Source organism: Vipera ursinii, assembly GCF_947247035.1.
Source record: "Vipera ursinii genome assembly, chromosome: 6".
NCBI lineage: Eukaryota > Metazoa > Chordata > Lepidosauria > Squamata > Viperidae > Vipera > Vipera ursinii.
The window spans coordinates 78263106-78287237 of record NC_139515.1 but is presented as its reverse complement, the minus strand read 5'-3'; the positions used below and the strand labels follow the sequence as shown (position 1 = coordinate 78287237).

The following is a 24132-nucleotide window of genomic DNA, read 5'->3' as shown; positions in this document are numbered from 1 at the left end:
TAGAGATTTAAGCTAAATTCTTTTGGGTTAAAACATAATTCATATTTTATTGGTACACAGCTACTGCCCCAGTCATGTACAAGTTAGACCTTATCTAGAGCTGGCCCTATTGTTTGGTTAGTTCTGGAAATGGTTACATTTCTTGAAGGCAGAGCTTTATATTTATTTATTTATTATTTTATTTATTTATTCATTCATTCAATTTGCATAGCCACACATCCCAACAAATGACTCTGGGTGGGGAAACCCTCTTACGACCAGTTAAAAACCATTCCAGTCACAGATACAGGTAGATCAAAATTGACCCCCAAATTCCCATTGCTAAGCAAGCCAAGTGAGCGTTGCCCCATTTTACAACCTTTCTTCCCACCGTTGTTAAGTGAATCTCTGCAGTTGTTAAGGGAGTAACATGGTTGTTAAGTGAATCTGCCTTCCCCATTGACTTTGCTTGTCAGAAGGTCGCAAAAGGGGATCACATGACCCTAGGACACTGCAACCGTGATAAATGGAGGCCAGCTACCAAGCATCTGAATTTTGAACGGGTTGACCGCGGGGATGCTGCAAGGGTCATAATCTGAAAAACAGCCATCAGTCACTTTTTCCAGTGCCGTTGTAACTTCAAACAGGCGCTAAACAAATAGTTGTAAGTCAAAGACTAGCTCTACACAGTAGCCAAGGAAGACATTGATAGTCCAGTTCGTAAACTTGGAGTCCAAGGCCCAGACTTTGTTACCTGGCATACATTGACCTCCCCCAAACTGCCTCAAGTCCACAGAAGTCCAGATGGGTTCTCTGCAAGAGAAAGTGGGGGAAGGGGAGACCCCGTCACGTTCCCCACTTTAGGCAGCAAGAAGTTTTGGTGGGAGGATCAGTGGCAGAAAGGAAGTTTTTCGAAACCCCAGACAAATTAGAGACACAGTTCTGTTCGGAAGACTCTTTCTCCTCTGCTGTGAAAACAGAGGAGATTTTGAATACTTTATTTCCAGGCAGATGGGAATAAAATGCCTTTTAAGTAATTGATCCTCACCGTGAGAATTAAAAATAACTTTTCCATATGTCCCTGCCTCAAAGCAAAGTAATACTAAATACATGTGAAAAAGTTCAGATAGGAACCGCCAATGATTAAAAACATTGTCCCTTGGTTTGCTACTGGGTGAGGGAGGACAGAGATAAAGTAGCAAGCAAACGAGATGAAATACAAATAGGGATGTGCTGTGGTGTCCAAATGAGAAACAGGACTTTAAAAGGAGTTGCATCATTAATAATTTCAGCACCGGGTTGTGCAAAATGGACTCTCTATTGCTTAGTCCACTTGTCCATAATTTGGGATCCAGGAGCTATCAGCAATCGCCCTTCCCCTCAAATCATTCCACAAAAAATAATAAAAAACATAAAGATAATGTTTAAGGCCCAGGTGTTTTGCTCAGGATAATTGCTCTTCAAAACTGCATCAGTTTTATGACTGGTTAGGGTATCACTAAAGTTATGGAGTGTCCCTAGGTTCTTTGTGGAATATTTGGGGCAGTGGGGTTTATAGTTGATTGTTTCCATACACAAACATCAATAGAAGAGAATATTTGTAGTTCATGGTTGAACTGTGGGGTCCTTGGAGCTCTCTGAGCTTGGTAGTTTTCTTGCAGATGTTTCATTACCCAGCTAGGTAACATCGTCAGTGTTAACTGATTATCTGGACCCATACCAATCGGGTTTCAGGCCCGGGTACAGCACGGAGACGGCATTGGTCGCACTGGTGAATGATCTCTGGCGGGCTCGGGACAGGGGATGTTCCTCTGTCCTAGTCCTTTTAGATCTCTCAGCGGCTTTCGATACCATTGACCATGGTATCCCAATGCGGCGTCTCAGTGGGTTGGGAGTGGGAGGCACCGTTTTACGGTGGTTCTCCTCCTACCTCCTGGGCCACTCGCAGTCGGTATTGATGGGAGGGCAGAGGTCCGCCCCGAGGTCTCTCGTTTGTGGAGTCCCTCAGGGGTCGGTCCTCTCTCCCCTCCTGTTCAACATCTACATGAAACCGCTGGGCGAGCTCATTTCGGGGTGGGGTATCATCAGTACGCTGATGATACCCAACTTTTTCTTTCCACCCCGAACCAATCCAGTGATGCACTCTACGTGATGTCTCGTTGCCTGGAAGTGGTCCGGGTTTGGATGGGGAGAAACAGGCTTCGACTCAATCCTGCCAAGACTGAGTGGCTGTACATATCGGCATCTCGGATAAACCAGGTTGTTCCACCACTAATGATGGGGGGTGAGGTGTTACCCCCCCGTCGATAGGGCTTGCAACTTGGGCGTCCTCTTGGATTCACGGCTCAATTTTGAAGATCATATAGGAGCCATATAGGGGGGCTTTTGCCCAGCTTCGTCTGGTGTGCCAGTTGCGGCCCTATCTGGACCAAAATGCCCTACACACAGTCACCCATGCGCTTGTGACTTCCCGGCTAGACTACTGCAACGCTCTCTACATGGGGCTGCCCTTGAGGACCACTCGGAGGCTTCAGCTGGTGCAGAATGCAGCTGCACGAGTTGTTATGGGAGTTTCCCGATACTCCCATGTAACACCTCCGTGAGCTGCATTGGCTTCCGGTTGCCCTCCGGGTGAGATTCAAGGTGCTGGTAATGACCTATAAATCTCTAAATGGCTTGGGTCCGGATTATCTAAGGGAACACCTGCTGCTGGCATCAACTTCCCATCGTCCTGTGCGTTCCCACAGGGAGGGCCTTCTTAGGGTACCGCCGGTTAAGGAATGCTGGCGGGTTATCCCCAGGGGAAGGGAGTTCTCTGTGGGCGCACTGGCCCTTTGGAACCAGCTTCCCACGGAGCTTAGGACCGCCCCCGACCTTCGCTCATTTCATAGGGACTTGAAAACTTGGTTTTTTGAGTTGTCTGGCCCAGACTGAGGGGTTTTAATTTTTAATTAATGGGGTTTTAGTTAAGTTCAGGGATTAATTTAATCTTAGTTTTAATTGAGCCTTGGTCCCAAATGGCAATCACATCGACCCCAGGATGTGGCAACCATCATAAATGAGTACTGGTTGCCAAGAGCTCAAATTTTGATCATGTGGCCATGTGGATGTGGCAGTCATAGGTGCAAGGACTTCTCATAAGTCATTTTTAAAGGTACCATTGTAACTTGGTGGAGCAGCAGGCTAATACCTCCTTAAGTAACACCAGCTGCCTGCAATTAGTGCAGGGTTGCATCCCACCAGGCTCAAGGTTGAGTCAGCCTTCCATCCTTCCGAGGTAGGTAAAATGAGGACCCAGATTGTTGGGGACAATTAAGCTGACTTTGTAATAATGCCGCTTGGGGTGTGTGTGAAAGCCCTAATAAGCAGGCATATACATAGAATGAAGGCTACTGCTAAGCTTGTAAGCCGCCCTGAGTCTTCGGAGAAGAGCGGGATATAAATGGAATTAAAAATAAATAAATAAATAAATAAACTTCAAATGGGCATTGAACAAATTGTTGTAAGTTGAGAACTACTTGTATAGCCGATCTGATGCCTTCTAGCAGTAGGGGACTTGGAGCATCTAAAACGTTCTGTGGATTGACTTTTGTGATGGCTTCACATGCCAAAATGGAGAAATAGTGCTGTGTTACTGCCACAACCAGCAATAGTTCTATATTTTCTCAAAGCATTTCTACTTTCTTTCAGTTTTCTTTTATGAATTGCAATTGTTCTAGAAACGATTTGAGCCATGTTACTACAATGTCCCAAACCCTCAGTTTTCTTGGCGCAGGACTGGAAACCAAAACCAATTTTACTCTGCAATCTGGATAGAGCGGAGTAGGCGGCTTCTGGGTCTGCAAAACATGAAAAGCCGAAGAGAGACATCTAGTGGCAGTTCTCAATCTTTTAACAAAAAGTAGCTACAGAGTTTTCTCAAACGAAGGAGAATCATCAGCCGACATTCTCCCGCATTTAGGAATAACGACAAACCAATTTTGGAGCAGCCCAATAAAAGTTGGCAGTTATAAAAACGTTTTAGCTTGAAAAAGAGCTTTGTGCTTGATACCCTTCATGTTTGGCACGGAGGTATGTCCTTTGGATGTTTTCAATCTGCTTGTTACCCCAAAATGCTGAGAGGCTAACAAATATAAGGAGCTAGACATAGGCTGCCCTTCTAACATGTAGGTCACCTAAGGAAAGGGGCAGTGGTGGGATTCAGATATGTGAACAACCGGTTCTCTGTGTGGATGCCACTTCCGAAAGGCCATTCTGGGCCTGGGCAACAAAAAATCAGATACCGGCTCTGCCAAAGTGGTCCAAATTGGCTGAATCCCACCACTGGAAAAGGGGATGGGAGGGAAGAGCAGTAGGGGGGCACTAATGTTGCAGTGACTCGCCTCCATCTTGTTTCCAGTCGGTGGTGACAGGAGAGGAGAGAGCATGCTGCAGCCCCTCACTTGAATAACAGAATTGGAAGAAACCTTGGAGGTCATTCAGTTTAACCTATACCATTCTGGACAAATGGCTGTCCAGTCTCTTCTTGAGAACCTCCAGTGATGGAGCACCCACAACTCCTGGAGACAAGTCGTTCCTCTGATTCATTGCTCTCACTGTCAGGAAATGTCTCCTTAGATCTAGGCTGGATCTCTCTTTGACTTGAGGGGTTGACTCTCTCTCTCCCCCTCCTGTTTGATGTCTACCAAGCACTGAGTGTGGACATCCATCATCTTGGCTCTGTGACAGAACCCAATTTTATATCTCAATAATGGGCTATGCAGGTGAAGTTGCTATCCCAGCATCTGGAGCCCATTTGAGTCTGGATGGGGAAGGAGAACCTCAAGGTCTGTCTGTAGATGTTTGGACTCCTGGATCAGGAAGGTTTTGACCTTGATGTTCCAGGAGGTTGGGGCAGCATGCTGAGTCAGTGGTTAAGAAGCTGGCCTTATTGACTGGAAAGCCAGCAGCCCAGGTTTGAGACCTGAGCTCCAAGCGATGAGAGAGCTCCTGTCCTCATCCCAGCTCTTGCCAACCTAGGAGTTCAAAAGCATACAAATGCAAGTAGATAAATAGGTACCATTTTGGTGAGACGGTAACAGTGCTCCATGATGTCATGTTGGCCACATGATCATGGAAATGTCTTCGGACAGAGCTGGCTCAATGGTCTTGAAATGGAGGTGAGCACTTCCCCCTATAGTTGGCAAGGACAAGTAGAGTAAAATCTGTAGGGATGCCTTTATTTTACTTGCAGGGGGTTGCACTTCAGCATTCAAGACTACAGTAGTGTGCACCATGAGGGTTTTCCTGAATTCTTAGCTTTCTACTCAAGGAGCAAGTGGAGTTGTGGTCAGGAGGGCATTAAAGGCCAGTTTGTGTACTATTTGTGCCCTTTACTCGACCAAGAGTTCTGCAGTCTATTCATGCCCTAGTTCTCTCAAAACTGCACTATGACAATGCAATTCTATATGATGCTGCCCTTGAAGTGTTCATCTGGCTGATCCTGCCACAAGGGCAGAGACCATGGAAGATAGATGCACCCTCAAATAACCATGTCCTGCACCTTGAAGGGCTTTAACAGGGACATCAGACTTTGAATTGTATCTAGAAGCCTACTTGGCACGCAGCGCAGGTTATGGATCACTGGGGTGCCGTATGTAAATATCTGGGGGGTTGATAGTCCAGATGGCAAGCTTTACATCAGAGAAGACCTGAGTCTATTAGAATAGAGGATATTGCTTAATTGATGGAACCAGGAGAAAACCAAGGCTGGCATATCTTACAGGACAGGAAGACACCATGGGAGACAATCCCTTAAATGACTAGGCCCTATGCCAGACAGCAGGGGTCCCCAACCCCCGATTCGTGGACCAGTACTGGTCCCTGGCATGCCAGCAACCGGTCCACACAAACAAGCAAAGCCCCATCTGTGGGATTTAGGCAGCACACAAAACCACGCACCCTCCGGTCCACAGAAAAACCTCTCTCCACGGCATCGGTCCCTGGTGCCCAAAAGGTTGGGGACCTCTGCCATACAGGGTTTTAAAGGTGACAACCAGCACCTTGAACTTACATAGAAGCAAATGGAATATAGATGTTATATAAGCATCTAGACATGCCCAGTGCCCAGCTGTAGCTTTAAAGGCAGTCCCATGTAGAGCCCATTGCAGTAGTACAGTTGTGGTGAGGTGACTAGTGAGCACCTGGAAAAGTGCCTGATCCAGGAATGGATGCAACAGGAGCACCATACGAAGCTGCAGAGTCCAAGATGACCCATTGATTATGATCAGTCTCGAGTGAGGAGCTCAATCCCATCTAAAAGTAAAGATGGAAAGTACTGAGATCCAAGAAGCCCCAAATCTACACGGTCTTGACGGGACTGAACCCAAGTTTGTTTCCTCCCAACTCACATAAATCCCAGATACTGGTGCATACATACACTGAAGTTAACTTCACGGAAGTTATTACTTCAGATGTTAACTTTAAAACTGTACAGTATGTATTCAAAAATATTGGTATTGGTGTTTATTTCTTTGCTATCCTTCGATTTATGAAGAATTGGGATCTGTCAAGTCTGGATTAAGGTCAAAAAGAATAGTGTGATCTTGGAAAGAGGCTTACATGTCAGATACCAAAGGAGCCTTTGAACTGATTCTTTTATTGCCAGAATAGTAAGATAAGGCAGTATACAAATTGCCATTTGGTCAAAGTGCATTAATGTGTTGCTTTAGTAATTGAATTATAACTCACATGCAGCCTGGCCAGGAATTCCCCTACCCTCAGGGCACCCCATGCTTCTTATCTGGGACACCGTCCACTTCCCACTTAACAACCCATGTATCTGGAGTTACGACGGCATTAAGGACTGCAGAGATTACAGTCACTAAGCAATGCAGTAATGCAATGTCACCCTTTACAGCTGTATCATTTAGCAATGGAAATTCCAGTCCATTGTGGTCAAAAGTGGCGGACTAATTATACTATAAAGGTAAAGGTTCCCCCGCACATGCGTGCTAGCCATTTCCGGCTCTAGGGGCCGGTGCTCATCTCCGTTTCAAAGCCAAAGAGCCAGCGCTTGTCCGAGGATGTCTCCGTGGTCATGTGGCCGGCATGACTAGACGCCAAAGGCACATGGAACGCTGTTACCTTCCCACCGTAGTGGTCCCTCTTTTCCTACTTGCATTTTTACGTGCTTTCGAACTGCTAGGTTGGCAGAAGCTGGGACAAGTAACAGGCGCTCACTGTTACGCGGCACTCAGGATTCGACCCGCCAAACTGCCAACCTTCTGATCAACAAGCTCAGCGTCCTAACCCACTGAGCCACTGCATCCCATAATTATACTACACGTGACTTCTAAGTATTTGGTCACATCATTATGCTCTTATTCTTGAAATTAATCTACTCCATGGATTGTTATGTTGCTCATTGTTACTGCTTACTCTTAGAATTCCTGTTCTGCGATATGATGGAGAACTTGTATTTTCTAAAAAGGCACAGAACATCTCCTTGTCCATCTTTCTATGCCAAGAATGGGCTTTTTCTCAGATTTTATCCTTGATGTTTCGTGGTGTCACAAAACTAAATTTGGTTACCCTTTCCTAGTACATATATATAAACCACTGGTCATATATTATTCTTTCAGGAGATAAGATTTGAAGGGTCCAATTGCCCCTCGTTTTCTAAGAAATAAAAATTACAAGAAAGCTGAGAAGACATAGCAAGGGCCACTTAAAATATTCTCCTTTGTATAGGTACATTAGACAAAAAGAAATTTCATTCCCAGTGTTTATTCCAGCACTTGGTTAAAACACCTATTTGTATCAAAGTCTCTTTTACAACAAGGACTGGCATTGCTTGCAGTATCCTATTATGAAGGTAAATATTCTTCAAAGAACTTGATGCTCTGAGTGCCTGATTCTTTGTGACATCTTATTTGCTGACTGTAGTCAAGGAGGAGGGGGGAAAAAACAGCCACAAAAATTCCAACACACTTTTTTTCCTGTTGTCTTTATTATTTATGCTTCAAAAAGATACATCCCAAAATAGCATATGTAGAAAATTACCATTCATATATGCCCTCAAAAGAGATGGTGCACATTAAAAATCTTAAAGCTTGCATGAGCTAAGTCAACATGTGAAGGAGAAAGCAGGAATAAAGGAAGTTGTTCACAAGGTTCAAATCTTAACAAACAGAAACCAACTTAAATTTGGAACGCTGATAGAACACGAGGAACATCAAACATGGTGAAACATTCAAAGCCCAACCATTCAAAGTAATTGGTTTATAACTTCTTAATTGGTTTATAACTTCTAGCTTCTGGCCTCGTGCATTCAAAATATAGAACAGGGGTGGGGAACCTATGACTCTCCAGATGTTGCGGAACTATCAATCTGAACCATTGGCTTAAATTTACTATTCAGGAACCAAACAAGAACTCAACTCAGGATGAAGATGAGAAGTTAAACGGCCTAAAGAGTTGGAACTGAGACATGCTTTGTGAGCCTCAAACACACTGTTAACTTCCCAGATCTACAATCCTAGGACCTACCAAAATGTACAGCTTTCCGGATACTGTTGAACTTCCACGTTAGCATAGCTAATCACCAGGGATAAAAGGAGTTGTATTCTGAGGTCATCTAGAAGACTATACCTCAACCACTCAAGATGTAACATAGAGTAAGCCATAATTGCTTCTCATATGGTCTGCATTTATTGCAGAAATAATGCAATGTCCTCAAAAATTACAAACTAAAGAATTAATATCCTAGGAAAATTAGTATCCCAGAAAAAGGGATTCTACCATCACTTATTATGAGGAACATTCTTTCTTCTCTCATAACATTGAAACAAGGAAGTTTTGCCAGCAAATCCAAGAAAGATTTAGTGGATTACACCAGAAATCCAACTCGTCCTTGTTTTGTTTTTGCCAACAGCCATCAAGCTGATGTAACTGGAAGGTCAAAGACGGTGGCTATTTTTTGCAATAGTCTTCTCCAGCTTGTGGGTCTCCAAATGTGGTGTTCTACAACTTTTCTTATTTCCAACCAGAACCACTGATAATGACCATAAGATATCAGGATGGCCCTAAGTTAGAGAACACTGTCTTACTGTCAGTCTTCCACATTTGACACCTTTGAAGAAAACTGCTTCCATGTATGTCATGGCTCAGAATCTTGTTTGGAAAGTAGAAAACATGGGTATTAGACACAAGACAACAGAGGATAAAGAAGCAACCAGCTTCGGTTACTGTGGAAAAAAAAGGCAAAACTGTGGAGAGTAATCACCTCAGTGGCAGAGCCAATGTTCTGCGTATATAACGGCTTCAGATTTAATCACTCACACTGAATTTCTCACATATTGAGAGTGAGAGGAAGGAATGAGAGACAAAGAATATAACCACTGTCTCTCGTATGTGACTTTTTACGCTAACAGAGATTGTGCCGAGGGTACAAAGTATTTGCACTATCACTAAGTGATGCTCCGTTAAGACGAAGCATAAGGGACATATTTGAGGAAGCATAAGGGACATATTTCCTTGGAAGACAGATTCTCCACACAAAACTGTTTTAGCAAATAATGACCAAAAAAAAAAAAGTTCTAGAAATGTCAGGTCTTAGAAGACAACTAGAGGTCCAACATTCCTGGAGGCACAAGTTATGTTCTGGAAAGTTGGGAGGCAGAGACGAAGGAGTTTCTCTGAGGAAGAATTAATGGTGGAGTCCTTGCTGCTTGTTGAGCTTGGTTGTTTGCAGACATTTCATTACCCAATTAGGTAACATTATCAGTGCTAGGGAGTGTGGGGTTTGTTCCATTTATATACAGTAGCTTGTCCTTCCAGTTTTGATGGGGCTGTGGTTTTTCTCTTTAGTAATTCCTTGATCCAGGAAGGGTTATTTATCATATTTATATGGCTTTGATAATTCCTCGAATCAAGGAGAAAACCACACTCCCACCAAAAGTGGCACAGTGAGGGTACTATATATAAAACAGGGAGAAAACTCCACACTCACTAGTACGGATAATGTCACCTAGTTGGGTAATGTAACATTGCAAACAAACAAACAAACAAGTTTAGAGAGCACCAGGGAGTCCACAATTCAACCCAGAGCTAAATATATTCTCTTCTATTGGCTGGACAAGGCACTCTCCAAAATACGACAGGCTGAAAACATCGCTAGCTTTCTTTTCTAAGACATAGTGAAAGCAACCATTACAATCTTGTACATCATTGAAAAGGTAACTAAGTAACCAGCCATCCAAGCCAAAGCTCTACTGGGCTGGGGAAGAGGTATCAGGTAAGCAAAGGTGTGCAAGATCCTAGAGCCAAGAAAAATTCGGTAGTGCATCAAGGCGGTAGAGAGGGACACACCACAAAAAGAATAGAAGAAGCCAGCGAAAAGAAATGGAACGATGTTCTCCAGGTCGTTGAGATGGATTCTAAGGGAAAGAAGCAAAGGAGATTCAGTGTTAGAGGCTTCCTTCATATTTGATGCCAACAAAATGTCCTTACGAACGAAGGGCAATACACGTGTTCCAGGATAAAATTCCAATCTGGGCCAGTCTTTGGGACCGGAGATTTAGTCTTCCGAGCTTTCGGACGTTTGCTGGACTCCATCCTCAAGGGAACTTCTCTCTCCCAGAATGTTCACATCCAAAGGTCAGAAGACTAAACCTCTGGTCCTGGACACAGACCCAGACTGGATCCTGTAAAAACATTCGTATGTCTATAACCATAGGATTTCTCTACCAGTCACATTAACAGCTGTCCTTGAACTCACATTAATCTTCAAAAGAAAAATGGCTAGTTTTTCTTGGCCATCTGTTTATCAGACCATAAACATATGAAAATAAAAACTTGAGCTTTTTTATTATTATTATTATGAGGTGGTGGTGGGGAAAGGCAATCCCAGTTATCCCAGCCTGGGGATAAATTCTCCTTCCCTCCGATTCATTTGCTTTGTGTTTGTTTGTTTCAAAAAGGGGAAGCAGCAAAATTGTATTCAAGAAATCAGCACCAGAACAGCAGCATGGCCAATTCATGCTACTACCCATTTCTGGTGTGAATTAGATCGCATATTGACTGTGGGAATTAAATATGCAAACTCGAGACGCTGCAACAGCACAGGCTATCATAAACACGGCCAGGAGAGTGGAGAGATGGGACTGTGCAAGCAAACGGTCACGGAACATTTTGCACACCCCTACAGAGGACCATCAAAGAAACAACAGGGTTATTAATGGACCGAGGGAAGGCGCTATCAATATTTTTTCTAAGCCAGTGATTGAAAATAAAGTGCGAACACATAGGTGAGAGCCTTTTGCACTCCCCGTGTATTTTTTTTCTTTCTTTATGGGCGTGCTTGGCAAGAAGTTCCTGAATTACCTCCGTACACGTTCCACATCAGGATCAGTTCTTAGGTACTTTTTCGCATTCTCTCCTTTTCCAAACGATGCTGTATCTTCAGGATTAACAAACGCCTATTCAAGAGAAAGGTTTACAGAAAAGAATAGACGATGAGGTACCATGCCAGAGTCAACAAGATGAATAAAAGAGTTGTGGTGGCACAGTGGTTAGAATCAGTTTTGCAGCATTGAAAGAAATGATATGCCACTCTGGCTAACTACTACACCTATTATTATTATGGTTATTAATATTATTGTTACTGCTATTCACACGGTCTAGCGCCATGGTGGCGAACCTATGGCACGTGTGCCACTGGTGGCAAGCAGAGCCCTCTCTGTGGGCACGCGCGCCGTCTCCCTAGGCCTTCAGCTGGGTTTTATAAAACCTTTTTGCTTTACGCCTCCGCCACCGTGTGCAAAAAAAAAAAAGGTTCCATCAATCAATCAATTTCAACTTCTCGCGGGAAGGAAAAAGATCTCGCAAAGTTGGAATTGATTGATTGAACTTTTTAGTCCCACCCAGTCTGCCGTTACCACCGCAGCAACGCCCACCCAATTGGCCACACCCACTCAATGGGCCACACCCACCCAGCACCTGACATAAGTGGGTTTGGGGTTGCAGTTTGGGCACTCGGTCTCTAAAAGGCAGTGGCGTAGCGTGGGTTGTCAGCACCCGGGGCAAGGCAAGTAATTTGCGCCCCAATAGTCCCTCACGCTCTCTCTGCACCGCAACGCACACCTGGCACCCCCCCCTCCACAGTGGGAGGCGACCCGGCGGCTCGGATCGGATTCGCACAGCCAGCACTGCAGTGAGAGAGAGTGAGTGAGCCAGGCAGGGGCAGAGAGCTGCGAGTGCGACTGCGCCCCCCCAGATGTTGCGCCCGGTGCGGCCGGCCCCCCCTGCACCCCCCACGCTACGCCACTGCTAAAAGGTTCGCCATCACTGGTCTAGCGGGTACTTCTGAGTGGATTTAGTACTGCTGACTAAAGGTAGTCCTCAATTAAGACCAGAATCTCAGCCAATGAATGAAGCAGACGTTAAGACACCAACATGACTGCTTTGCTCAACGACCTGGCATTTTCCAGTTGCAGTTGTTAAGCTATCTCCCATGTTCTTAAGCAAACACAATGAAAAAGCTGCCTGCCAACAGATTTCAGCTCCGCATGGAGGTGAAACCTTCCTAGAAGGCAGCCCTTTTGGTCTCATACATCCCTGCAGCCACCAAAAGATTTAAGTTCCCCTTCCTGCACCTTTGTAGGGCTGCAGAAATCCTGCCGAAGAATTTTTCTCTCTGTCACAAAGAGGATTTCAGCTCCCCTTCACTTGCAACCTCCCGTGCCGGCTTCCCCATTTACTTTCTGGGGAAGTGGGCAAAGAAGATTGCAAATGGTGATCACAAAGTTGTGAGGCACTTGGCAACCAGTTGTAAAGGTGAGCCAGTTGCCAAATGGCCAAAATGTAGTTACGGGACTGCGCTGGGTGGTAGTGGTGGGCTACAACACTTTATGATGGCCAGAATTACTTTAAGGGCTGTAAAAAGCACTTTTTCCAAGGCCATTGTAAGTCAAGGATTTATTTGCATTTGGCCAGATCTAGGAAAGCTATAAAGATTGTAAACATAAGCACTATCCTTAGTAACACTATTTTTTGTAACTGATGAACTGAAATCCTACCCATTCTCATTGTGTCCTGTTACTTTTAGGATGAGGGTGAAAGTTTGTTCTCAAAGCTTGTGGGTTGGTTTCCGAACGTTTAGTTAGGTAACATCTTCAGCGGAGTTTAGGGGATGTCAGGGTCAGTGCTCTTCTGTTTATAAGGGCTGCAGGTGTGGGTGTGGCAAGCGAGGATCTTGTGATAGGTAGGTTACATCAGATCATTGTGAGATGAACTGCTGGTCCAGCTTAGGGGGGCGTGCTTTGATTCCACAAGCAATTCCAACAGACACATTGACTTGCAACCAGCCTACAAACCTCTCAGAATCCAGATCAACCGCACAGCCAACCAAAGTCAACACTGACCCACTGAAGATGTTACCTAGCCTGGTAACGAAACGTTCGGAAACTAACCCACAAGCTCGGAGAACGAACCTTCGCCCACATCCTACACCCGAGCTACAGATATTCACCACTATTGCAAACTTTTTCAAATCTTTGGTTATTATTACTGTAATTAACATAGTTAACATGGATGCCAATAGAAATGAATCCTCCATGGATGCCCTGATTTATCTTAATTTATTTTAGATACTTTAATATTATTGCACCTATATTACACTCCCCAAGTCACGATGCAGTTGTGGTGGTACACAAATGGAATAAAGAAAACTACTGTATGCGTAAGCTATTTTGAATTATGGTTTATTAAGAAAAACCCACAGAGGCCTGGTTTGTACATAATGTTAGTCCATAATAAATTACAAACCCAAAGATATGATGGGTTAGCCGGTATAGATTAACTTGGAGCTTTTCAGATAGGTTTGGAAGCCCAACTCCCATCAATCCTGTCTTCTTACGGTCATGCAAAGGGTTGTGCCCAAAAGTCTTACTCCATGCCCTCATCTCTCACCTTTTTCTTCATTCGGAAGAAAGCAGTGATTGTGCTCATGAGCATCATTTTTCCAATAACAATGACTCCATATCTAAGAAATGCCAGAGTGATTTCATTATCCAAAAATTCATGCGTGTTTCGCATCTTGGCCAATTTCCACCAAAGACCTGAAACACAAAGGAAGAAAAGCAGATAGGACAACATTCAAGCTATATATGATAGGATACAGGCAGTCCTCGAATTACAACCCCGCAACTACGGACATAAACTGGGAGAGGTTTATGGAGGTTTTTAAGGACAGATTGGACAATCATTTGTCAGAAATTGTACAGGTAGACCTCGACTTACAATCATAATTGAGCCCAAAACTTCTGTTGCTAAGTGAGACATTTGTTAAGCGAGTTTTGTCTCATTTTATGACTTTTTTCCACTGCTATTAAGTGCGTCACTCATTGACTGCTTGTCAGAAGGTCGCAAAAGGGGATCATGTGACCCTGGGAAACTGCAACCGTCATAAATATGAGTCAGTCGACAAGCATCTGAATTTTGATCATCTGACCGTGAGGATGCTGTAACAGTCATAGGCGTGAAAAATGGTCATAAGTCACTATTTTCAGGGGCGCTGTAACTTTGAATGGTCACTAAATAACTGTTATAAGTTGAGGACTACCTGTATAGGGTTTCCTGCTTGAGCAGAGTGTTGGGACTAGAGTACGGTTGTCAAACCCACCACATCACGTGACGTGTCGCGACGTATCTCAACTCTTTTTGCATTGCGCAGCTTCAGTATGATGAAACCGGCCCGTGGGCCGGCAGTTTGACACCCCTGGACTAGAAGAACTTCAAGGTCCCTTCCAACTGTGTTATTCTGTTATCATATAACCAGGCCTGATTTTATATTTTATGATCATTAAGTGGCAGTTAAGCATTGTTCACTATAAGGTGATTTTGCTGGAAAAAGGAAGTAAGCACCATTTTCTGGCAAAAGCATCCTAAATCGTGACTGCAGGACACTTTGCAAATAGCCATAAAAATGACCGATTGTAAGTTTAGGACTATTTGCATCACAACCTCTGCCACCTGGTAGATATAAGAGGACTTATCTTGTATAACTGGCCAGAATATATATATAGATATATATAGATATATATATGTAGATCTAGAGTCTCGGGTTTCTTCCCGCGTTCCTTTCATCTTCAGAAAGTTGTGGCGACGTTTCTTCATATATATATATATATATATATATATATATATATATATATATATATATATATATATATATTTGTTTTCGTAGATTCTCGCGGGTGTCTGTATGTGTAGATCTAGAGTCTCGGGTTTCTTCCCGCGTTCCTTTCATCTTCAGAAAGTTGTGGCGACGTTTCGACGAAATCCCATCCGTCATCCTCAGGCTGGTGGCTTCAGCTTCCTTCTTCTGGGAGAAGCATGTGGTAGTGTATGTATATATGTATATATAAATATATGTATATATATGTAGGTCTTGGTGTATTCGGGTCTTTTCCCATGTAAGATTGAGAGTGTCTTGGCGATGTTTCGACGAGGTCCCACTCGTCATCTTCAGGCTGGTGTCTTCGGCTTCGTGGCACGAAGCTGAAGACACCAGCCTGAAGATGATTAGTGGGACCTCATCGGAACGTCGCCAAGACACTCTCAATCTTACACGGGAAAAGATACGAATACGGCAAGACCTACATACCTGTACCCGTGAAAATCTACGAAAACATATATATATACACACACACATAATACACACACACACACACACACACACAGCCTTTTATGTGTAGGGGGAAAACAGGAAATGGTTGAACACTCAAGACACCAATCCTATGAATTTTGCTTATTTAAAATTAAATCACATCTCATTTAGCTTTGTCCTGGCCTAACAACTTTTTGATCCTCATCCCACTTAAGCCAAACCCAAACCAAACATAATGATTAGCATGACAGGTGAACCAGACACCATTGCAGCAAGATCCATCTTTCCAAACCCAACATTAGTGAGGGAAGGTGGTTAAGCAGATGGACGCCCAGGTCAGAGAGAGTGCATTCCAGAGGAGTAAGAGGCAGCTCAGCCCAGATACGATGTGTGAGAGAAAGAGGGCGAGGGACAGCCCCTCCCTAATAGTACACAGAGCGTATATTGTAAAAAAGGGAGTTCATGTAGATGCAAATAGAACGGTGAACAACAAAGGTGATTTAGAAGGCTGGAGGCTAAAATATATGAAGAACAGTTGCAGGAATTGGGTAGGTCTAGTTTAATGAAAAGAAGGACTAGGGGTGACATGATAGCAGTGTTCCAATATCTCAGGGGTTGCCCCAAAGAGGATGGGGGGGGGGTGTCAACTTATTTTCCAAAGCACCAGAGGGCAGGACAAGAAGCAATGGGTAGAAACTAATCAAGGAGACAAGCAACCTGGAATTAAGGAGAAACTTCCTAACCAGGGAGAACTGTTAACCAATGGAACAGTTTGCCTTTAGACGTTGTGGGTGCTCCATCACTGGAGGCGAATAAAACAGAACAGAACAGAGCTGGAAGGGACCTTGGAGGTCTTCTAGTCCAGCCCCATTTCAGACAAACGCTCGTCCAATCTCTTCTTAAGAGACCCCCAGGGTTGGAGCCTCCACAACTTCTGGAGGCAAGTCATTCCACTGATCAATTGTTCTGTCAGGAAATTTCTATGTCCTATGTCCTACACCATTTTCAGACAAGTGACTGTCTCTAGCCTGTTCTTAAAAAACTCCAGTGATGGAGCGCTCACGATTTCTGGAGGTAAGCTGTTCCACTGGTTAATTGTCCTCACTGTTAGGAAGTTTCTCTTTAATTCCAGGTTGCTTCCCTCTTTGGTCAGTTTCCAACCATTGTTTCTTGTCCTGCCCTCTGGTACTTTGGAGAATGATTTGATTCCCCCCCCCTTTTAAAAAGAGACTGGATAGCCAATTGCTCAAATTCTTAGGGTCCCCTTCCTGAACAGGAGCCTGGGCCTCCTCCAAAGTCCCTACCAACTCTATTATTCTGTTATTCAGAGCTTATTCTGACAACATTTTGTCTGTAGATGTGAAACAATAAAAAGAACTCAGCTTGGAAAAATCACCACACGTCATTCTTGGCTTGGGGTCTGACATTAACCCACCTTTCTCCCAACAGCTCAAAGTATGATCAGGATGTGCTTATAAGGAGAGTAAAAGATCGGGCCTAAGTCATCCCGCCAGCTTGCATGGTTGAGCCCTGCTTCAAACACCGGTCTCTTACCCAGCTCCTGAATCCCAACACCATAGAAAATGCAGATTTTGCACAAGCTTGATCAACATTAAGCGGCATGACTAAATGAATGAAGAGACCACTCAACCCTGAACATACAGATGCAAATAAACAACAAAAAATACATTTGCAGCGATTATTTGTGCTGAATCAAAAGGATGTGCAACCCCTTTGCACGCTATTACTTAACAAGCCAATTTCCACATCAAAATATTTCATTTACTTATTTTATTATTAATTTTTTGCACCTCCCATCTCCCCTACAAGGTGACTTTGATGGGGATTTTTTTGCTTTGTTTCTAGTCATTCAATTTTGTTTTTTCCCAAATGAGAAAGAAGCATCTCCCACTCATCCCCCAGTCAATTTCTGGAGCTCACAGAGGGAAGCAAATTCACTTCTAGTGCAACAGTCAAGCTTGCATTCTGGAGTTCTTGCCTCAAGAGGACTAGATACATGGACTTGTATTCTATGCAGGCCAAGTTTTAACTGTTGGCTCAGATGTCGCTATTCAAACCTCCACTGGGTCACAAGCAATTGCATCTACAGGCAGACAAGACACTGTAGGAGAACAACACTGTGCAATACTGCATCCACTACAGACTGACCCATTCTAAATATTTTTTCCTGTTTGCTAAAGGTTGAATATTGCAACTGAGCAAAACTATATTTTCCCTCATCTGGCATCCTGGTGGAGGTAGGGGAGAGACTAAATGCAATTAGTCCTTGACTTACAACCTTTTGTTTGAAGTTAAAATGGCATTGAAAAATGTATCTTCTGAACAGTCCTCACTTTTACAACCATTGCAGCATCCTCATGGTCACATGATCAAATTTTTGGTGCTTCGCAAATGGCGTGTATTTATGAAAACTGCAGCATCTCTAGAGTCATTTGATCACCATCTGCAACCTTCCCAGCTGGCTTCCAAAATGATGCAACTCCTTGCTTAGCAATGGAAATTCTGGCCCCAATTGTGGTCATAAGTCGAGAACTACCGTGTTTCCCCGAAAGTAAGGCCTACACCAACAATAACCCTAGCTTGATTTTGGAGGGTGGGCCTAATATAAGCCCTACCCAAAAAATAAGCCCTAGTTTTGGGGCAAGGCACACACCTAAAAATCAAGCTAGGATGGGGGTATGGAGGTGCCCCATCCGCCCTGCACCCACTTACCTTGCAGCCAGTCCTCTCCTTGCCTGCCCACCTCTTCTTCTGAGGCCTCTTCTGCAGCCAGGCCTGCATTTCTCAGTCACAGAGCTTTCCAGAAGGCCTGTGCAGACAAGATAGCTCAATTCTGCAAAACCTCAGCAGTTGAGCACCAAGCTATGGATTGAATCCATAAATCAGTACTCGGCTCCTTAGGCCTTCTGGAAAGGCCTGACTGCAAAATAGAGGCCTGAATGCAGCTGAAGAACTTTGGCCCCAGAAGAAGTGGACTGGCTGGGTGGGGCTGTAGGTGCCAGAAGTAAGGCCTACTCCAAAAATACCTGGTGCCTCTTTTGGAGGCAAATAAATAAATAAGACCCCATCTTATTTACGGGGAAACACAGTATCTGTAATATACCTGTAGTCAGGGCTGACTGAATAGCACTTATGAAAATCAACTTCACTTCAACCAGGCCTGGCTAAAGATACTATTTTCATCTTTACTTTGCTGTAAACTCCTGCGTTAATTTCTTCTTCTCTGTGGTAGATTTGGGGCCTTTGATAAGCTAGGCCTCACTTTACAGCTTTTCTAAATTGTTGCTGCAGCAATTAAAAAAGTTTGGTTGGAAAAGCAAAGTTGTGCCATGGGGCACTACAGGAAGTCCTCAACTTAGGACCACAATTGAGCCCAAAATTTCTGTTGCTACATGAGACATTTGTTAAGCGAGTTTTGTCCCATTTTATGAACTTTCTTGCCATAGTTAAGTGACTCACTGTAACTGTAAAGTTAGGAACACGGTTGTTAAGTGAATCTGGCTTCCCCATTGATTTCGCTTGTCAGAAGGTCACAAAAGGGGATCTCATGTAACCAAGGGGAATGCAGCAAGGCTGGTAAGTGTGAAAAACGAATATAACTCACTTTTCTCAGTGCCGTTGTAACTTAGGGTGGTCACTAAATGAATGGTTATAAGTTGAGGACTATCTGTATTTATAAAAATAATACAGGTGGGAGAAAATCAAATAAATAAATGAGCACTATATTTTTTTTCTGGATTTACACTCCTCTGGTAGTTTATTTATTTTATTTTTATTTTAATCCCATTTATATCCCGCCCTTCTCCAAAGACTCAGGGCGGCTTACAATTCAAGCACAAACCAATGTGCTTAGCAATTACCTTCATTCTATGTATATGCCTGCTTATTAGGGCTTTTGGGGGCCCCCAAGCGGCATTATTACAAAGTCAGCTTATTGCCCCCAACAGTCTGGGTCCTCATTTTACCTACCTCGGAAGGATGGAAGGCTGAGTCAACCTTGTGCCTGGTGGGACTCGAACCTGCACTAATTGCAGGCAGCTGGTTGTTACTTAAGGAGGCATTAGCCCACTGCTCCACCAAGGCTCTTGAAAGTTGAAAGCAATATTTTCCACTGATCTCAGTTTGTCCCTAAACTTTAGAATATGACTTGCATGTAAACACTTAAAACTGAACCAACCCAATGTCCAAGCAGAAATATATTCCTGCCCTTTTTGGCTGGAAAAACTTATCTTGCATAAAACTACTACGGTATGTGATGTTAAGATAGCTACTGCACACGGTTACTGGTGGGACAATATTGGAAGAAGGATAGTTTGCCCACTATAAAAGAATGGGTGTTTAAAGTTTCGAATCTTGCAGAAATGTCTAAGATTTCTGCTTATTTGAAGGATCATTCACAAGAAAGATATATTTCAGTTTGGAGGAGATGGATAAATTATATTCAGAACAAATATGGGACTAAAAAGTTCCATTTAGCTTATGAGTAGATTTTAGTGGGATATTCTTATTAGCACATTGTTTGTAGTTATATTAAAGGGGAGTTAAAGCACATTATGAATTTGGTTAATTGTATATTATGCATAATTTTTATTTAGAATACGATTATTGTAACTATAATCCTGTATTTAGCTCTGGGAAGTGGGGGGGGGAAGTGGGTGGGTTTGGGGTGGGAGGGATTTGGGGATATATTGCAAAATTTTGTTTTTGTAAAACTCTTTAATAAAAAAAAAAGATAGCTACTGCAGCCTGTAATCATTTTCTCCTCCCTAAAGTTGGTAACCCATCTTAAATCCTTTTTACCTCTTCCTCAGCCTTTTTCCTGGCTCAGCTAACACTAAAACTGAATTCCCACAGGTGATGAAATCTGTATCTCAGTTGCATCTTGCAGATGAACTTCACTCTGTGCGGAAAACTTAATTAACATCTTGTGCAAATATGAACTCCCACTCCCTTGACCCTCACCCTATGCTCAAGGACAGAGCAATTGTGACCCACCAGCTAAGACTGAACCAGTTTGGCAGGCAGGTGAGGACTTGGCTTGCTTTCCACCGGCACTAAATGATGCTTGGCCTCAAATCAAAGTAAGTTGGTTACTTAATCTCTGTACAAATGCCACTGCATTTTGCAATCATACCAGATTTACTGTCTAGTGTGGGAAGTCAGCACCACACACCCCCTCCCTCCAGAGAAGGAAATATTTTTGGGGGGTATTAAAAAGGCGGAATATTACATTTCTCCAAAGGATCTTAAGGCAGGAAAGCAGGCCCAGGTTTTCTTAATAGCCACAAACAGAAACTAAGCAGGCCAGATCTGTAGAAATACAGATCTGATCATCCCATTCAGCCCCATTCATGAGCAAATAGTACCTGCAGAAGCCAATTCTAGACAGGGTTTTTCAAAATCCCTTGCAGAAAGAGTTGATAGCTAAAAAATAGCAAAGTGACAGAATTAGAACTGCAACCTCTCACCCAAAAATTTGACACAGGACATAGCCATCAGCCCCAGCCCCAGGGAAAGCAGGACATGACCTTTAGAACATAATAGGATTAACCCACTACCATCAGAATACCAAAAGGACACACTCAAAAGCTCAGGTCAAAGTTCATGCCACAGGAACTCCAAACACAAAAGCCCAAGAGGGTATAAAAACCCACCACTCCCAGCTCCATGTGATTAGCTGCCCCAGAGCCGTATTTCTGTCTGGTTTTGCAACTCAATAAACAAGAACCTTCTTTCCTAAAGCACTCTCCATTTTGTTTATTCCCGGCTTGGATTGAACCCTGATGAAGATCTTTCTTTTTAAATGAAATCTACACTTGGCTTTAACGTAAGTTGGTTGCTTAATCTCCGTACAAATGCCATTGCATTTTGCAATCATACCAGATTTACCATCTAGTAATTGAGTGAAGTTGGACTATAAGAAAGGCTGAGCGCCAAAGAATTGAGGCCTTTGAACTCTGGTGCTGGATAAGACTCCTGCGAGTCCCTTGGACTGCAAGGCGATCAAACCAGTTTTATTTATTTATTTATTTTAATTCCATTTATATCCCGCCCTTCTCCGAAGACTCAGGGCGGCTTACAAGCTTAGCAGTAGCCTTCATTCTATGTATATGCCTGCTTATTAGGGCTTTCACACACACCCCCCAAGCGGCATTATTACAAAGTCAGCTTAATTGCCCCCAACAATCTGGGTCCTCATTTTACCTACCTCGGAAGGATGGAAGGCTGAGTCAACCTTGAGCCTGGTGGGACGCGAACCTGCACTAATTGCAGTTAGTCCTAGAGATCAACCCTGATTGCTCTTTAGAAGGCCAGATCCTGAAGCTAAAACTCAAATACTTTGGCCACCTAATGAGAAGGAAGGACTCACTGGAAAAGAGCCTCATGCTGGGAAAGATTGGGGGCAATAGAAGAAGGGGACGACAGAGAATGAGGTGGCTGGATGGAGTCACTGAAGCTGTAGACGTGAGCCTAAATGGACTCCAGAAGATGGTAGAGGACAGGAAGGCCTGGAGGAACGTTGTCCATGGGGTCGCAATGGGTCGGAAACGACTTTGCAACTAACAACAATTGAGTTACACTTTGAACTACGACCAAGCTGGTGCAACAGGGTACTGAAATCCACCAGTGAGATGAATGGTGTGCAACCCCCACGCCTTTCTGCACAGCCCTTCTGAGAATTCCCGTTCCCCCCGTAATGAGGCAACAGATCAGGGATTCAGGCAGTGAAGTAGAGGCCTGGAGTCCTTGGTGCTCTTCCAGCATGGTTGCTTGGTTGCAGACGTTTCATCCCCCGACTAGGTCACCTCACCAGTGTGAGGGAGTGTGGGCTTTGCTCCCAAGCTCATTAGCCCGGATGATGCGACCTAGTCGGGACAATGAAACGTCTGCACGCAAGCTCGCAGTGCACCAGAGGCCTTCACAAGTTCAGCTGCGAGCTCCAGAGAAGCCTCTTCTAGAAGAAAACAGAGCTTCTTCCGCATTTGCAAAAAGCCCTGCAGATGGGTGCGCGTCTCTAAACCTGCAGGTGAGCAGGTTTCCCACAGTCCCAGATGGGAGGCGTGGAGAGAGCTGCACTCTCCGCCGATCTCTAAGGAGAACCCCGCCCGGCTTTCACACAACTCTCTCTTTCACGCGCGCGCGCACACACACAAACACCAACCGCTCTCCCATCTAGGATTTCGCACCAAACAAGCTGAGAAGCGGGCGCAACTTTTGCAAAAACGCTTTTCCTCCTTCGGAGCGGAGCGGGGCAAAAGGAACCTGGCGCCTGCAAAAGCGCGCCTGTTTTCCAGTCGCGCGCGCGCGCGCGCCCTTCACGCACCCACCCACCCACTGATAATAATAAATAATAATAAAACCTTTATTGTCAAAGTACAACACGGGTGCATTGAGATTAGCTGAGCCTTCCCCCACCCCCCGTGCTCTCTCTCCCCCCAACACACAGTGACAACAAACCCTCCGTCCCACCACACCAGGGGTCGGCAACCTCGGCTCTTTTATGACTCGTGGACTTCAACTCCCAGAATTCCTGAGCCAGCATAGCTGGCTCAGGAATTCTGGGAGTTGAAGTCCACGAGTCATAAAAGAGCCGAGGTTGCCGACCCCTGCACCACACCATGTGAACCAACTACACCACGCACCGGCCTCCCAAGTCAATCCCACTCGAGTCCGCGCCCAAAGAGACAACGTTCTGCCTACCGACCTAAGCCGGGCTGCTTCTGCTCTTTGGCACCTCTCTGCTTCTGCCGACCGCGAGTTGCCGAGAGCCGTTCCGCCCGCCAAGCGCACTTTTTTTGCTCAGCCCGGGGCCAGCGGGAAAGTTCGCTCCTCCCTCTCGGCTTTTGTGTTGCAACTTTACTGACTTGCGCTTTCTCAGCCACTCGCACGCAACACGTAACGCTGTTTGAGACAGGCGTTGCCTTGGGGCTTTGCCGCCGCCCACTAGGCCCTGCAACCTAACTTGTGTCCTTAAGGCTCCAAGGGGTCTTCAAACTCGGCCCTTTTATGACTCATGGACTTCAACTCCCAGAATTCCTCAGCCAGCTACGCTGGCTGAGGAATTCTGGGAGTTGAAGTCCATGAGTCATAAAAGGGCCGAGTTTGAAGACCCCTGCCTTTTAAGCAGAATAGAGCTGGGAGTGGATCTTGGGAGGCCTTCTAGTCCAGCCCTCTGCTCAAGCGGGAGACCCTGTGCAATTTTTGAGACAAGTGGCTGTCCAATCTCTTCAGTGACGGAGCGCCCGCAACTTCTGAAAGCTCTCTGGGGAGCTTGTCGTGTCGTGACTCGGTTTATTTTCAGTTATGCTTGGCTTAAAGCAGGGCTCTTCAAACTTGGCCCTTTTATGACTTGGGGACTTCAACTCCCAGAATTCCTCAGCCAGCCTGCCTGGCTGAGGAATTCTGGGAGTTGAAGTCCACAAGTCATAAAAGGGCCAAGTTTGAAGACCCCCTGGCTTAAAGTGTACCGGCGTGTGCAGAGA

General features: G+C 44.5%; 1 protein-coding gene across 2 annotated transcripts; it reads right to left on the bottom strand.

Moving 5' to 3' along the window:
* Nucleotides 1–7925: 7925 nt before the first annotated feature.
* Nucleotides 7926–23518, bottom strand: MGST1 (microsomal glutathione S-transferase 1). Of its 2 annotated transcripts, none has more exons than XM_083365330.1 (4): nt 23355–23518; nt 13930–14078; nt 11344–11438; nt 7926–10397 (listed from the first exon to the last, which is right to left on the bottom strand). In XM_083365330.1, exons 2-4 carry the CDS (start codon nt 14053–14055, stop codon nt 10148–10150), a joined length of 471 nt encoding a protein of 156 aa, XP_083221456.1. In that variant the 5' UTR covers nt 14056–14078; nt 23355–23518; the 3' UTR covers nt 7926–10147. The 2 variants fall into 2 exon arrangements, with proteins under 2 accessions (XP_083221456.1, XP_083221457.1); XM_083365331.1 differs by lacking the exon at nt 23355–23518 and adding an exon at nt 14642–14925.
* Nucleotides 23519–24132: the final 614 nt, after the last annotated feature.